Source organism: Hoplias malabaricus, chromosome 6 (genome assembly GCF_029633855.1).
Source record: "Hoplias malabaricus isolate fHopMal1 chromosome 6, fHopMal1.hap1, whole genome shotgun sequence".
Lineage (NCBI taxonomy): Eukaryota > Metazoa > Chordata > Actinopteri > Characiformes > Erythrinidae > Hoplias > Hoplias malabaricus.
Window position 1 is genome coordinate 10,317,390 of NC_089805.1, and position 13,781 is coordinate 10,331,170.

The following is a 13,781-nucleotide window of genomic DNA, read 5'->3' on the forward strand; positions in this document are numbered from 1 at the left end:
GAAATGGACAGAGTATGAGAGGAGAGTGAGGAATAAGGAGGGTATGAGAAATGGAAAGAGTATAAGAAGAGAGAGAGAAGAATAAAGAGGGTATGAGAGGAGAGAGAGGGAGAGTGAGAGAGAGGGAGGGTGAGAGAGAGAGGAATAAAGAGGGTATGAGAAATGGACAGAGTATGAGAGGAGAGTGAGAGAGAGAGGGAGGGGGAGAGAGTGAGAGAGAGAGAGAGGGAGGAATAAAGAGGGTATGAGAAATGGACAGAGTATAAGAAGAGAGAGGAATAAAGAGGGCATGAGAGAAGAGAGTGAGAGAAGAGGGAGGGGGAGAGAGTGAGAGAGAGAGAGGGAGGAATAAAGAGGGTATGAGAAATGGACAGAGTATAAGAAGAGAGAGGAATAAAGAGGGTATAAGATGGACAGAGTGTGAGAGAGAGGAATAAAGAGGGCATGAGAGAAGAGAGTGAGAGAAGAGGGAGGGGGAGAGAGTGAGAGAGAGAGAGAGGAATAAAGAGGGTATGAGAAATGGACAGAGTATAAGAAGAGAGAGCGGAATAAAGAGGGTATAAGATGGACAGAGTATGAGAGGAGAGTGAGAGAGAGAGGAATAAAGAGAGGTGGTAGAATAGTGTCAGATAGAGGTAAAGGACAGAGTGTAAGAAAGCATTAGCACTAAGAGAAACGAGTGAGGAAAGAGTAATGAAAAGGATTGAGAAAGGGGAAGTGGAAAGGAAGAGGGGAGAAAGAAAAGAGAAAAGAGAAAAAGCTCTAGTGCATGAGAGAGAGTGAGAGACAGAGCGCACAGGAACCAGCTCTACTCAGAATGACATCCAGCTGATTTTTTTTTCCTCCTGTAAACAGAGGGTAATCCACTCTGCGTACTTAGCAGTTTCTTTATTTTTTAATTTGGCTGTGCTCCAGTTGTGCTGTGATTCAATATCATGCATAATTCATTACACTTTAATTCTTTACAGGCTCTACTTTTAACTTTTCCAAATGAATAACAATCCGAAGGCATGGCGCACACAAACCAAAAGCACGAGGGAAAACGGAAACCGCTCGTCAGACCCATGTCTCCACAAATCCAAATCAGCGGCAAACAATCAGCTCGCGTAGCAGAGATTGGAAATAAAAAATTAGGTCATACTCTCCAGTGTACCGAACGAAACACGAGCGTGTGTTTACCCACAGCAGTTGATAACAGTTTATATCGACTGAAAACAGACATAAACAAACACGGTGTCATTGCGTGATATGATTCACAGCCCAATAACCAAGAACCCAATGAGGGTGCCAGATGTCTAGATACACACTTAGAACAGCAGGGTTTGTTTGCTTTGTTAGCAGCGTGAAAATATATTTCAATCACTATCAATACACTGATATAACACAATATGACACCTGTGTAATTAATGATCTGTTTAAGATGAACACATGAAACCTAGGCTTTTTGGATGCATCTATTTGTGAATGACAAATAATAATGATTAAGGCGGCACTGTTCAGGGTCGCGGTGGGTCCAGAGCCTACTTGCGCTCATTGGGCGAAAGGCGGGAACACACCCTGGAGGGGGCGCAAATCCTTCGCAGGGCAACACACACTCATACATTCACTCACACGCACACATACGGACCCTTTTGAATCACAAATCCACCCACCACCGTCTGTAGACCGTTGGAGGAAGCCAAAGCACCCGGAGGAAACCCACACGGACGCAGGGAGAACACGATTGTCCATAATATTAATTCATAGTTAATCATTTTTAATTTAATAACGTTTTTCTCTGCTGTTTGTTTGTGTTTCTTCTTTACAATAAAATAAATTTAAGTAAACGAAAGTCAATTTCAAGAAACACTGTCACCACTCAAAGAGCCATTCTCTGAAGCCACTTCAAACCCCACTGCTCCACGAGACAATGAGTGTTATGGATCCAAAATAACTGCAGGAGAGCGACAAACATCTGTTCTACGAAAGAGGTCAGGAGCCTGCTTTCTCAAATGGGTTCCTCGAGCTCCTCTAAAACCTGCTAGCTATCATACAGCCATTACACCACCTCTTTGATGTGGAAGGGCTTCCCATTAACCCACCTCAATAATTTATCGACCACTAATGGAAGACATGCTCATAAATAAGATTAAAGCTCTCAAGTACAATCACTTGATGCTTCGTGGAGTCTGAAGAAGTTTCCGAAGAAGAATCACTTGAGTACGAGGTGTTTTTAATTTTTTTAGATCCGTTGGAACGGATTCCAATATCCATTACGCCATCACGCGATGCTCCCGTACATGCTTTCACTCCATCTATTCAAACAGTCACTAACATCATTAGACAGCTCAATACGCTTGGAGGAGAACACTAATGTCAATATGGTTACATTAGCGAACAGATGCCCGTGTCAGATTTCCAGACTTGTCTTTCTGGATGGAGAAGATGGACAGTGATCTCTTTACACAGGGGCTTTGACGATACAGAACATCTTCATTAGAGGGTGTGAGGGTATTGTTTGGCTCATGGCTGTGTCTTTAGTGCCCTACGTGAACCTATTATTCAGCCAGCTGATAATCGATGCTCTGAGTCGGTTGATCAAATCTCCATGTGAATAGAGGTGGGTAGCCTGGGCATTGATGCTCTGTCCACAGCTTAAAGGATTAGCCTAGCCTAACGGGCTCTGGACATCTCTGGCCATCGGGACAGCTCTCTTTAATAGACCGCTGTCACATCTTGGCATATGTCTCTCTCTCTTTCTCTCCTGCTGGGGAGGAGAGGCGGCAGTGTTTAATAGACTGATCCGAGCTCGCTGGAGATGAACCCTGGCCCCAGCAGCCCTGACCTTGCCTAGGTCCATATGCCACACGCCGAAGACCAAGGGACAGATCCAGGAGCAACCAGCTTCGAGCGTGGGCCAAAAGTGCTTAGACCCTTCAGAAGTCTGTCAGACTGGCTGGGGCCCAAACACCTGCTTCACAAGCTGTCATCAAGAAACCTCCCCCTTTCTGTTTTTTCGCCTTCTCTCGCTCCTCTGCCCCCATCTCACCCTTTCCCTTCACGCCTGTCTCTCTCAGATTCTCTGCCTGCAAAAAAGCATATGATTACGTGAAAAGATATTACATCTAGGAAATAATATTAATGTGTACAAATGAGTTTTAAAAAAGCATTTTTTGAGTAATGTATAATAGTAATTCTCCCACTCTTTTGTCAGTTTATGGTGACGCTTGTGCAGGTCTGAAAGTGAGAATTGTCCTTTTATTAAAGGAAATACAGTGGAAACTCTACTTACGAACGTCTATACTAACGAACTTTCCAAGATACGAACTGGGAATTTGAATATTTTTGCCTCCACCAACGAACCATGACTCTAGAAACGAACCCGAGCCTCTGTTCGAGCCGGCGGCTGGAAATGGCCACTGACCCCAATAGGGGAGTCTCCCAGTGCGCCCAGACTTGAGTGAGCTTTTAAGATTATCAAATTGTAGCTTTAGCAATTTAGCATTAGTGTAAATAGCAGACATCGAAATTCGTGCTAAATTAAGTCGTATCTACGCTTCGTCTCCCCACATTCACCCACCTACTCTCCGTTATTCCACCCTCCCCCCACCTCCCGTCATACAGCCAGGGCCTGTGTTACTCCTCCAGCCAGTCGTCACGTCTTCAAGGTAGCGATGTGTAACCACTTCAAACTTTATTTCTTTTTTATTTTTAGTAACGCGAAGTGTACCTTTTCACTAATTTGAGAGTGTTGTAAACATATATCAGTGCAAAAAGGGTGACTTTCCGGGTGGGGGCTGGAACACATTAATTGCTTTTCCATTATTTTAAATGGGGAAAATTGACTTGAGAAACGAACTTTTCCACTTACGAACCGGGTCAAAGAACGGATCAAGTTCGTAAGTAGAGGTTCCACTGTATAACCTAAAAATGAAGTAGTGTGAAGAGTTTATTGGGCGCTGCATTCGTTATGAGCGTCATCAGGAAAATAACATTGTATCCGAAAGTACGTGCGAGTTTGGTTTCGACGATTTAAAGACGGGGGGTTTCGGTGTTGAATGTACTTCATATTTAGGTTATGATTGGTTGAATGATTTTTAAAAAACACAAGTTTCCAAAAATGAAAAAAGAGCAGAATTACAATTCGAATTACAATTATACCCTACTCATGAATGCATTAAAATGGAATTGAACACCTAATGATTCAAACGTAATCAAAAAATTTGTTCCAAAACAATTAAAAAGCATCTAGAAATTGGGTAAAAAAAACTTAAAACACCCACATAAATATGAGGTTTTTTGAAAATGCTTGAAGATTTCACTTGCTAAGGGTTCATTTATTCAGTCTCTCTCTCGGTCACACACACACACACACACACACACACACAAACAGAGAAGAAGATATACAGCCTGAGAGCTTGGACATTCAGCCGAGGCTTGTGGAGAAGTTGAATACCATTTCGAATACAGACGTGCCTTTGTCTAAACTTAGTGTTCAGACTCAGCACAGACTACAGTCAGCCTGAGAACATAAGCTGTAAACTCCATGCTCTTATCCACGACGCTGAAAACTGACAAAGAGCTTCGCTTTCAAATCTTAAACCCTGACACTCTGCTCTTGGTCAGATTAATCCTCCGGCAGCGCGTCAAACCGAAACTGAACACCAGACCTCACAAAAAAAAAAACAACAGGGCACAAGAGCTGGCAGAAAGCAAGGAAACTGTACCTCCACCTTTGCTCTCTCTCTCTCCAGACTCACACTGATGGGCAGATAAACTGTGTCTGTTTGGTACCACAGTGTATTAAATCCAAACAGACATCTCTGTCATCTCTAGCTAATCTCAGACCAGCATCTAAAGTCACTAGCGAATGCTAAGACCAGGACTACAATGCATTCAAGTTATTAAAAATAAAACCATCTACAGATGAGTGATGGACTTGTTCTCTGTCCAGTGTGTGTTCCTGCCTTGCACCCAGTGACTCCACGTAGGTTCCAGACCCACTGCAAACCCTGAACAGGATACAGAGAGAGATGGAGAGAGACTGAGAAAGACAGAGAGAGAGTGTGAGTGAATACAAGTCTCCCATTTCTTTATTCATTTTTTTCATCACATAACTTTACTAAATTGGGGTTACATTACGTTTTGTTTACATCTCAAATTGTGATGAATTACACTCCAGAATAAGCACAATATCATCAAGTAATACCTGCATACAACATCTGATTTTGTCATATTTTTACCTCATTTACAAGCCCCAGCTGCCGACAGAACCAACAGAAACGCTCAAAAATATTAAGGAATAAAAGGTTTTGATGCACCAATGAACAGTTAAGAAAATTATTTCCTCCTCCTGTAAGGATCAGATGCTTATTTGTTCCAAAAGCGGTGATATTTTCCCAAGAGCAGGAGCAGCACGATGTCGGCTTCAGTCAATCACCTGCTCCGCTGTTTCCAGCTTAAACTGATTCCCCTCTGTCTTCTCTCAAAGGGCACTGTATGAAATTTCTGATGAGAACAGGATGTGGTATTTTAACAAGGAGCTTTCTCCCTCACAGCAGCTTCTTTCACAGCATTCATCGGCGAGGAGCTAGAACCCGCGTCTGTGTTTCTGAACCAATAGTTTGTCTGACATTTAACGAGCTAATGTTTATCTCCTGATCAATTTGAAGATATGCCATTCCAAGTGCACTGCAGGAACATTGCAGTATGATCTATTAGAACATGCTTATCTTTGCTATGACTTTTATAATTCATATTAAACCTCCGCAAATCTGTCATCAAGCTAAGTACCGAGGATTTGAACCACAAATAAAAACCCATTTACTGATATGCCCTTGTCAAAATGCCTTAAAAATGTCAATACAGTGATGTGTAAACCTCTTTAAACCACAGTTTCTTCAGAAATGCAAGGTATAAGTCGGGTGTTTTTTCACCTTCGCGGCAGTAACAGCTTTTACTCTTTTAGAGAGAGTTTATACAAAATGTTGGACCATTTTTGTAAGGATTTGTTTGCACTGAGCCATGTGAACTTTGGTGAAGTCATGTTCTGATGTCGGATGATAAGTTCTGCGTCACAAATGCAGCTCCAAAACATCTCATTGATACACAGCCCAATACTGGGGAGCTCTATACCCATCTAGAACACTTAGCATTGGGCATGGTGATGTGTATGTGGGTCCCCAGTGGCTGTACTTGGACAAACTTTGTATACCGTCTTGGTAGAATTCACATCGGTGGTTGTCTGACACATTAAGGCCTTCAACAGATTACTCAGCACCACTGTCGCCCTCGAGTCCTATGAAAGAAATCCAAGTAAAGGCTGGAGTCCGGTCACAATTTAAGCACCCCGACCGCTTCTCCTCGTAGTTGGCGACAGCGCGAGGCTTTGTTGCGGCAGACAGTCTCTGGCTTTGTTTTTACTGAGACGCGAGCAGCCCGGCAATTACAGAGTCTGGTAATTACACAACCGCAAAACAGCGGAGGAAGAGCGCACATGGGCGATTTCATCAGCCTTTCATCACCCCACGCTGCTCACAGTCCGAGGTTAAAACCTTCCGCCACTTTCCCGCTCACTTTCAGCTTCCCGCATTTTTATTCTTCATCTTCCTTCCCTTCATTTGCGCTTGCACCCTTTTCCTGCCACAGCCGCGGCCATGTGGTACAGATCTGGGCTAGACAGTGGGTCAAACAAGCCTCTGATTTGTGTGTACTGCAAATATTTACAGAAAGGAGCATGTCACCTTCTGCTTTCGCCTCCATCTCTCTCCATTTCAAAACTGTGCAGTTGCAGCAGGAGTAAAACACACAGTACTGGAATATTCAAACACTACTTGGGTAAATGTGTGTATATTCAAAGAGCAAGTGGTTAAAAATCCACTCGTTCACCAGAGCTGGATCCATTGTGTTTACAAAAAACAAAGAAGCACCACCGCGATTGTTTCAGGAGGTCACTATCAGGAGATATCAGAGGAATCCACTCTGATACAGCCGTCTCCTGTTTGTCTGAGGGCCAAAGCCACAGCTTAACTTACTAACTACCACTGAGATTCACCCCACCTAGCACTTTCCTCCTCCAAAACCATTTGCTATGGATGACTTCCACCTTAAATCTGCTTCAGTTAGTCATCACCGAGGACGAGGGACTGCTGCATGTCTTCCAGGATGAGTACTGTATCCGTGACTAAGAAGCTCAGAGGGAAATCGATGCCAACAGTTAAGGGTGAGTGAATTTAATGCAAGTCCTGCATCCACAGTGATGAGCAATGGTCATTTAGAGCACTTAAGAGTTTTAAACTGGTCATTTCAATAACGGTGGCACACAGTGGTAATCAATAACACCAGATTTTACTTTTAAAAATGGGCTATTTTCACTTGTTTACGTATAAGATTAACTTTGACTCATCCCAAAAGGTACCTGGTGGAGGTCCATCACTCCTGAGAAAGCAGGTCCTTGTTTATAATAGAGTTGGCCAGCATTTACAGACCAACAAACAACATTTTACAGCACATTCAGAGAATATTTCTCTGACCTAAAACACTCTGTAATTTAATCCATCCACTGTGGAATGCCATCTCTCTCTCTCTCTTTCTTTCTCTCTCTGTCTCTGTGTGATATTAAACCCAGAGCATCCATGCAGAGAGGACACCACAGATTCCACTTCCCATAATTCCTAGCATCAGAGGAGAGCCAGATGCTGAGGCTGCAGAGCGTCTGCAAGGTCAGGCGTCCGAGGCCAGAGAGACAGTGCTCAGGTCCTATCCACTATCACAGTGCCCTTCGCACATCAGCTGAATCTCCATTAGATAATATTCTCCAGGATATTACATTGAAAGATTAGTCTTTGCTACTGTGATACACTGAAAACAGCAGGAGTCTGGATTTCTAACTTTGGAAACTGTGGATTTATGTCAGACAGTGATGTTAATGAGTTTATGCAAATATTACCACTTTGTAATACAGAATTATCCATTCATTCATTCATTCATATCCTGTAACAGCTCGATCAGTAGGCCATGAGCCTACCCGGGATCACTGGTTGCAACGCCGGAACACACTCACGACAGGGTGCCAGTCCATTACAGTGCATACACTGCCAATACACCAACCAATGTGTGTTTCGACTGTCGGAGGAAACTGGAGCACCGGGAGGAACCCAACGCAGACACTGGGTGAACACACCACACTCCTCTCAGAACATCACTTCAGGTGGGGTTCAAACCCAGGAACCTACTCTGTCAATCAACCCTTCACATCTGATCATCTTTAGACGATGACTTTATTTCCATAATGTCTGAATTTTTCATTAAACAATTCCAAAAAATAAGTCTTTATTTCAAGATAGTAAGTCAAGATGTTCACATATTGCTGCCCACTAACACATCTGAGCTATACATTTTTATTGTAAAGCTCCAATTAAGAAGCTTTTTACAGATAAAAAATACAAATAAAATTTAAAAAAATAATAATACAACATCCCTGTTGTTTTTCCACATTTCTCTACTTCTGCTTTAAGCCCCCTGAGGCAGAGAGGGGGGTAACTGGAGCGTGCCTTGTACCACAGCCCAAGGCAACAAGCGTAGAGCCCCAACACACACACACACACACCCCTGGAGGCTTTTAACACCTGCCAAACACACTCATGCTAACATCTCTGACCTCACACAACATACAAAAACAAACACAATGCACATGAACAGTAAAATTTGAGAAGACGTCCATACACAGGTTTACTCTCATTCACACAAGAGTTCACTCTCATACACACGCCGACAAACTACGTCACAACATTTCAAAATACTCTGCGATGCACAGAAGGGTGATATTGAAGAAAATATATTCAATACTTTAAGCGTTTTTATGACACTTTATATGCATCACTATGTTTTGCTTGGTCAGTTTTAACAGTCAATGAATCCTTGAATGTGTATCGATATCTTTAAGCACTAATGATGTCCACCACATGCTCAGAAAAGCTTAGTGTGAAACTCATCACAACAAAAATTACAGCATAGTTCACCCTAAGTTATTGCAATGTGTTCCATAAAGGACTCATAAATATACAGTTAAACTATACGCATCTATACACGCCATTACACGGCAGCAAAATTAGCCTCAAAACTCCAAAATAAATGACCTACATTCAAAATGGAAGCTGCTACATTTCATCTGACCCTCAGTGGGCACTTGTTCTTTAAAAAAAAGAAAAGAAAACAATAACAACAAAAAAAATCAGCTTCAATATTTTAAAGGAAGAATTTAAAGGAAAAACTGAAACAGCGTTAAATATTAACCAGGGATTGATGACACGAGGTGGACAGAGATGCCACGAGTCACCGTTAAGAAATGAAAGAGGCTATCCGTCATTGTGACACGCTATTATCACACTGGGTTGTAATGATGCGATGCACACTCCAGCAGAACAGATGCTCACTGGCGCCAAGAGGACGATGGACAGGCGCAAAGCGAGGGAAATTTCCCAAGTCACTATGTCCACCGATGACCATTTGGACGGGAATCCTCTGTGCTATCAGCCACATTGGAGAATCACTGCAGTGAGGACAGTTATAGTGGCTTCTACACCAAAGTCCATCTTGGTTCAGCTCACAGAAAACTCACCAACACAATATCATTGGAAAGCATAGTATTTTTAAAGCCATAAATCAATCTTAGTGGGTCACAGTACAGAATAATGAATATCGTACTACACCAGAGTACATCATAGTATAGTATAAGCCCCTACAATGTATACAATCATAATATAACCACAGTGTAAAGCAACATAAAGCATTTAATCGCATACTATATATATTACATCATTCTATCTTTATAATAATACAGTATCACGGCTTACAGGACACACAATTGTACTCCAGCCACTCGGCACATAGGAGCTGAAGTCATATACATTCACCCACAAGCAGTGCCTCCCTACTCCAGCACCTACCGTGGTATAGTCCTTCCATTAAAAGAGGCAAAATTGAGCTCTCAGCGCTGTGATGTATATTATCCCCTCGATCCAACGTCTCCACACACCCACACTCTGCTTCCCTACGCTCCTCTACCGCCGGAGTAACAGCACAATCCTGCCATGCAGAAAAACCCTGAGCCGGTCTCAGATGGACGTGTGAGTGTAAGTGTGCAAAAGGATAGAGAGAGAGGTGGGGGGAGGAATCGAAAGAGGGGGGTGGAGGGAATGGGAGGGGGTCGTCTCATTCAGTAGTGGAAGAGGAGGAGAAAGGCAGGAGGCAGAGGGGTGGGAATAAAAGGAGGGTAGAGAGAACGAGAGGGCTCAGGGGAAAGCAGGAAGAGAGCGGAGAGGGGGGGGGAAAGAAGGAAAGAGACCAGGAAAGCAAAAAAGAGAGAAAGCCGGGAAGCAAGAAAGGAGGGGCTGAGGAGGAGAGATGGATAAACTCATGGGCACAGATGTAGAAAACGAAAAAAAAAATAAAAATAAAAATAAAAAATAGACATGTTTTTATATATTTGTGAGGACCAGATGTCCTTGACAGGATTGGAGTATCTTACACTTTGTGGTATTTTGAAGATAGTTTGGTGGCGTATATAAGTGTATGTTTATATATTTTAGACACACACACCAGAATATGTTTAGTGGTTTCTGGCAAGCTATCAGTCAAAGACTAGTTTGATGAGCAGGATGAGCACGGCCTACAAGCACAGGTCTTCAAGGGGTTGGGGGGAGTGGGGAGGGGGTGCTCTGGTTATTAGAGATGTTGGATGGCCCAGTTTACAAGGTGCCAAGCATCAGCCCGAACAGTGAAAGAGAATCTGCAGACATGCAGCCCACGCCGAGGTCGAACAACTTCAGTCTTCTGCACTGGAATACAGGTTCGGTTCCACATGAACAGACGGAAACTCGATGATAACCGTCCCATCAGGGTCCATAAGCTTTCATGTCATACAGCGACAAACAGTACCTCCACATGAAGTCTCAATTCTGGTCAATACCTTAAAGCTCTGGTGCCATTGGAACACTTTGGAAACACAAAGCACCTCACACAACTGACTCACTCACTCACATTTAATAAAATAAGCCAGCAGAGAAAGACAGAATATCTCATTTACATTTTCTCCAGATCCTAAATGTGGTCAATCAGCCAGGACATGTTTGATATCTGTAGTCGGCTTCTTCAGTTTCACACTAGAGCTACAAGACTAATGAAGCTTATAGCTTCCTGTGAGCATTATGTAAACTGCAAGCACAGTCACTACTCTCAGAAAGTGCGGAGTTGTTTTGACACTTTATGACACATGAGCACATATTTTAATATTTAATTTTACGACTGCTCAATTCACCACAATTTTCAGGCAATGCCATGTGAAATGACATACTACACGGGTTTAAAAAAACACCATGTGCCGTACTTTACTTTTACTGTGCTCCATTATCTTCCTGCTCCATACAACTTTAACCAGAGCCTTAGCAGAATTCCCTGCAGCCAGTTGGAACATGACTTCCTCCAGGCAGAGGATGTGGAGGATGTGCTGACTCCCAAGGCTGAGGAGGAAAGGCACATCCATGCTGAGCAGCAGGAAACAATGCTCACCGTCTCAAAATGGCCTCCAGTCCTCCCCCACAGCAGGATAACCAACCATATGAAAGTCTCTGCGTATGCAACACTCAAAATCTGCCTCAGAATAACCCAGATAACGACTAAAGTTTGGCCCAAATGCGGCACATCTGCAGTTCTCTTGTGGCCCACATTTGGCCTTGAATGACGGCGTAGATTCAGGGTGAATCTGGCTGCCTCAACTTAGCCAGAGCTCCACCGTATACGGGACAGTTGTCAGGTGTGTTGTGGAAAAAATCTGAGCCGAATCGATATTTGGCTCATGTCTGACCCACACAATGAGTGCCATAACCCAAGATCAAACTTGGCTCATGATGTTTGGCCCATGTTCGGCCCACACAATACGTGCCAGTGCCATAAATGAGCCCCAGGTGCCAAATAATGGGCCTCTGGGAAACAACATGGATTTATAATGAAGGTAATATATTTGGGTAATTTCTTTATGGCTGGGTGCCGCGGTGGTGCAGCAGGTAGTGTCTCTTTCACACAGCTCCAGGGACCTGGAGGTTGTGGGTTCAAGTCCCACTCTGGGTGACTGTCTGTGAGGAGTGTGGTGTGTTCTCCCTGTGTCTGCATGGGTTAAAAAACACGTTGGTAGGTGGATTGGCGACTCAAAAGTGTCCGTATGTTTGAGTGTGTGAGTGAATGTGTTCCCCTGCGAAGGACTGGCGCCCCCTCCAGGGTGTGTTCCTGCCTTGTGCCCAGTGATTCAGGGTAGGCTCCGGACCCACCGTGACCCTGAACTGAATAAGGGTTACAGACTATGAATGATTGAATGAATAATTTCTCTATGGCTTAATCTGTTTTTTTTTTTTTTCCATTCATTATCTGTAACCCTTATCCAATTCAGGGTCACGGTGGGTCCAGAGCCTACCTGGAATAATTGGGCGCAAGGCGGGAATACCCCCTGCCAGTCCTTCACAGGGCAACTTAATCTGTTTGTATCATGTTGATTTGTTTATTCTGAAAGCCTTACAAACAGAAGAAACAATACATAATATTTACAGATATAAACAATTATGTATTGCACAAGTAATTATGGTTAAAAAGGAATACTACGTAATGTTGTTACCTTAAAATTACAGCTTCAAAATCATTGTGATGCTTCACTGAGCTGGAATAGGGAGTTCAAAGCCTCTGTCACTGCTACTTTGGGCTCAGCACTGCAGAAACTGCATTATGTAAATTTTGGATTAGGCACCCAAGGTTCATTGATGCTGCAAGGGCTGACCATCTGGTCCAAATGCCCCAAGGGCAAATATGGCAAACCAGTTATGGGAGTGTAGAACTGAGAAGTGTACACCACAAAAATCCTGATGTGATCTTTGAAGAGACAAAAGGTGGCCTGGTCCCTGGTTTCTATTTCTGTAACATCACATGGGCAGCAGAAGACAAGAAGCATCCTCCGAAATCCCACGTGTACCATAGTGTTTCCATGCTTCACATATGGGTTTGCTAACTCAGGCCCACACAGCCCTGTGATCCACACGCGAACCATTCAGGGCTTCTGGACTTGATGAACGTGAGCGGAGAAAGCAGGCAGATGGCCTAGTTAAACAATACAAACTCCACAGGCTGTATCCACAGCACAACAGCCCTGCTCTTTACCTCACCGTGACCAGCACTACGTCTTTAATTACTCACAGTCTGCCAGAAAGGCTAAGAGGCAGAGTGCCAGCCAGCTCCAACATCTGCTTGTCTATCGCAGCCCCTGGATACAACACGGGACCCTCAGAGGACCATGAGTCTCCCCACTCACAGATACAGAGATTAATAGAGGGAGGGGGAGAGAGGGAGATGGTCGTAGTCAAATGACACAGCCATTGGGACGAAGCAATTACAGAGGATAAAAAAATAAATAAAAAAGAGGGCGCCACGGTGGCGCAGCAGGTAGTGTCGCAGTCACACAGCTCCAGGAACCTGGAGGTTGTGGGTTCGATTCCCGCTCCGGATGACTGTCTGTGAGGAGTTGGTGTGTTTTCCCCGTGTCCGCGTGTTTCCTCCGGGTGCTCCGGTTTCCTCCCACAGTTCAAAAGCACACGTTGGTAGGTGGATTGGCGACTCAAAAGTGTCCGTAGGTGTGAGTGTGTGTGTGTCTGTGTTGCCCTGGCGCCCCCTCCAGGGTGTATTCCTGCCTTGCGCCCAATGATTCCAGGTAGGCTCTGGACCCACTGCGACCCTGAACTGGATAAGGGTTACAGATAATGAAT

General features: G+C 43.8%; 1 protein-coding gene across 3 annotated transcripts in view; it reads right to left on the reverse strand.

Annotated features, from left to right (window-relative positions):
- ptk2aa (protein tyrosine kinase 2aa) overlaps positions 1-13,781 on the reverse strand; it is a 113,833-nt gene that overhangs the window by 83,382 nt on the left and 16,670 nt on the right. Inside the window, exon 1 of one of the 3 annotated variants that reach the window (XM_066674044.1) lies at positions 9,927-10,013. The exons of the other annotated variants lie outside the window; for them this stretch is intronic. Coding sequence (XP_066530141.1) covers positions 9,927-9,945 — 19 coding nt within the window. The 5' untranslated portion in view covers positions 9,946-10,013. Of the gene's footprint in view, positions 1-9,926; positions 10,014-13,781 lie in introns of those variants that run through there. 3 annotated transcript variants of the gene reach the window in all.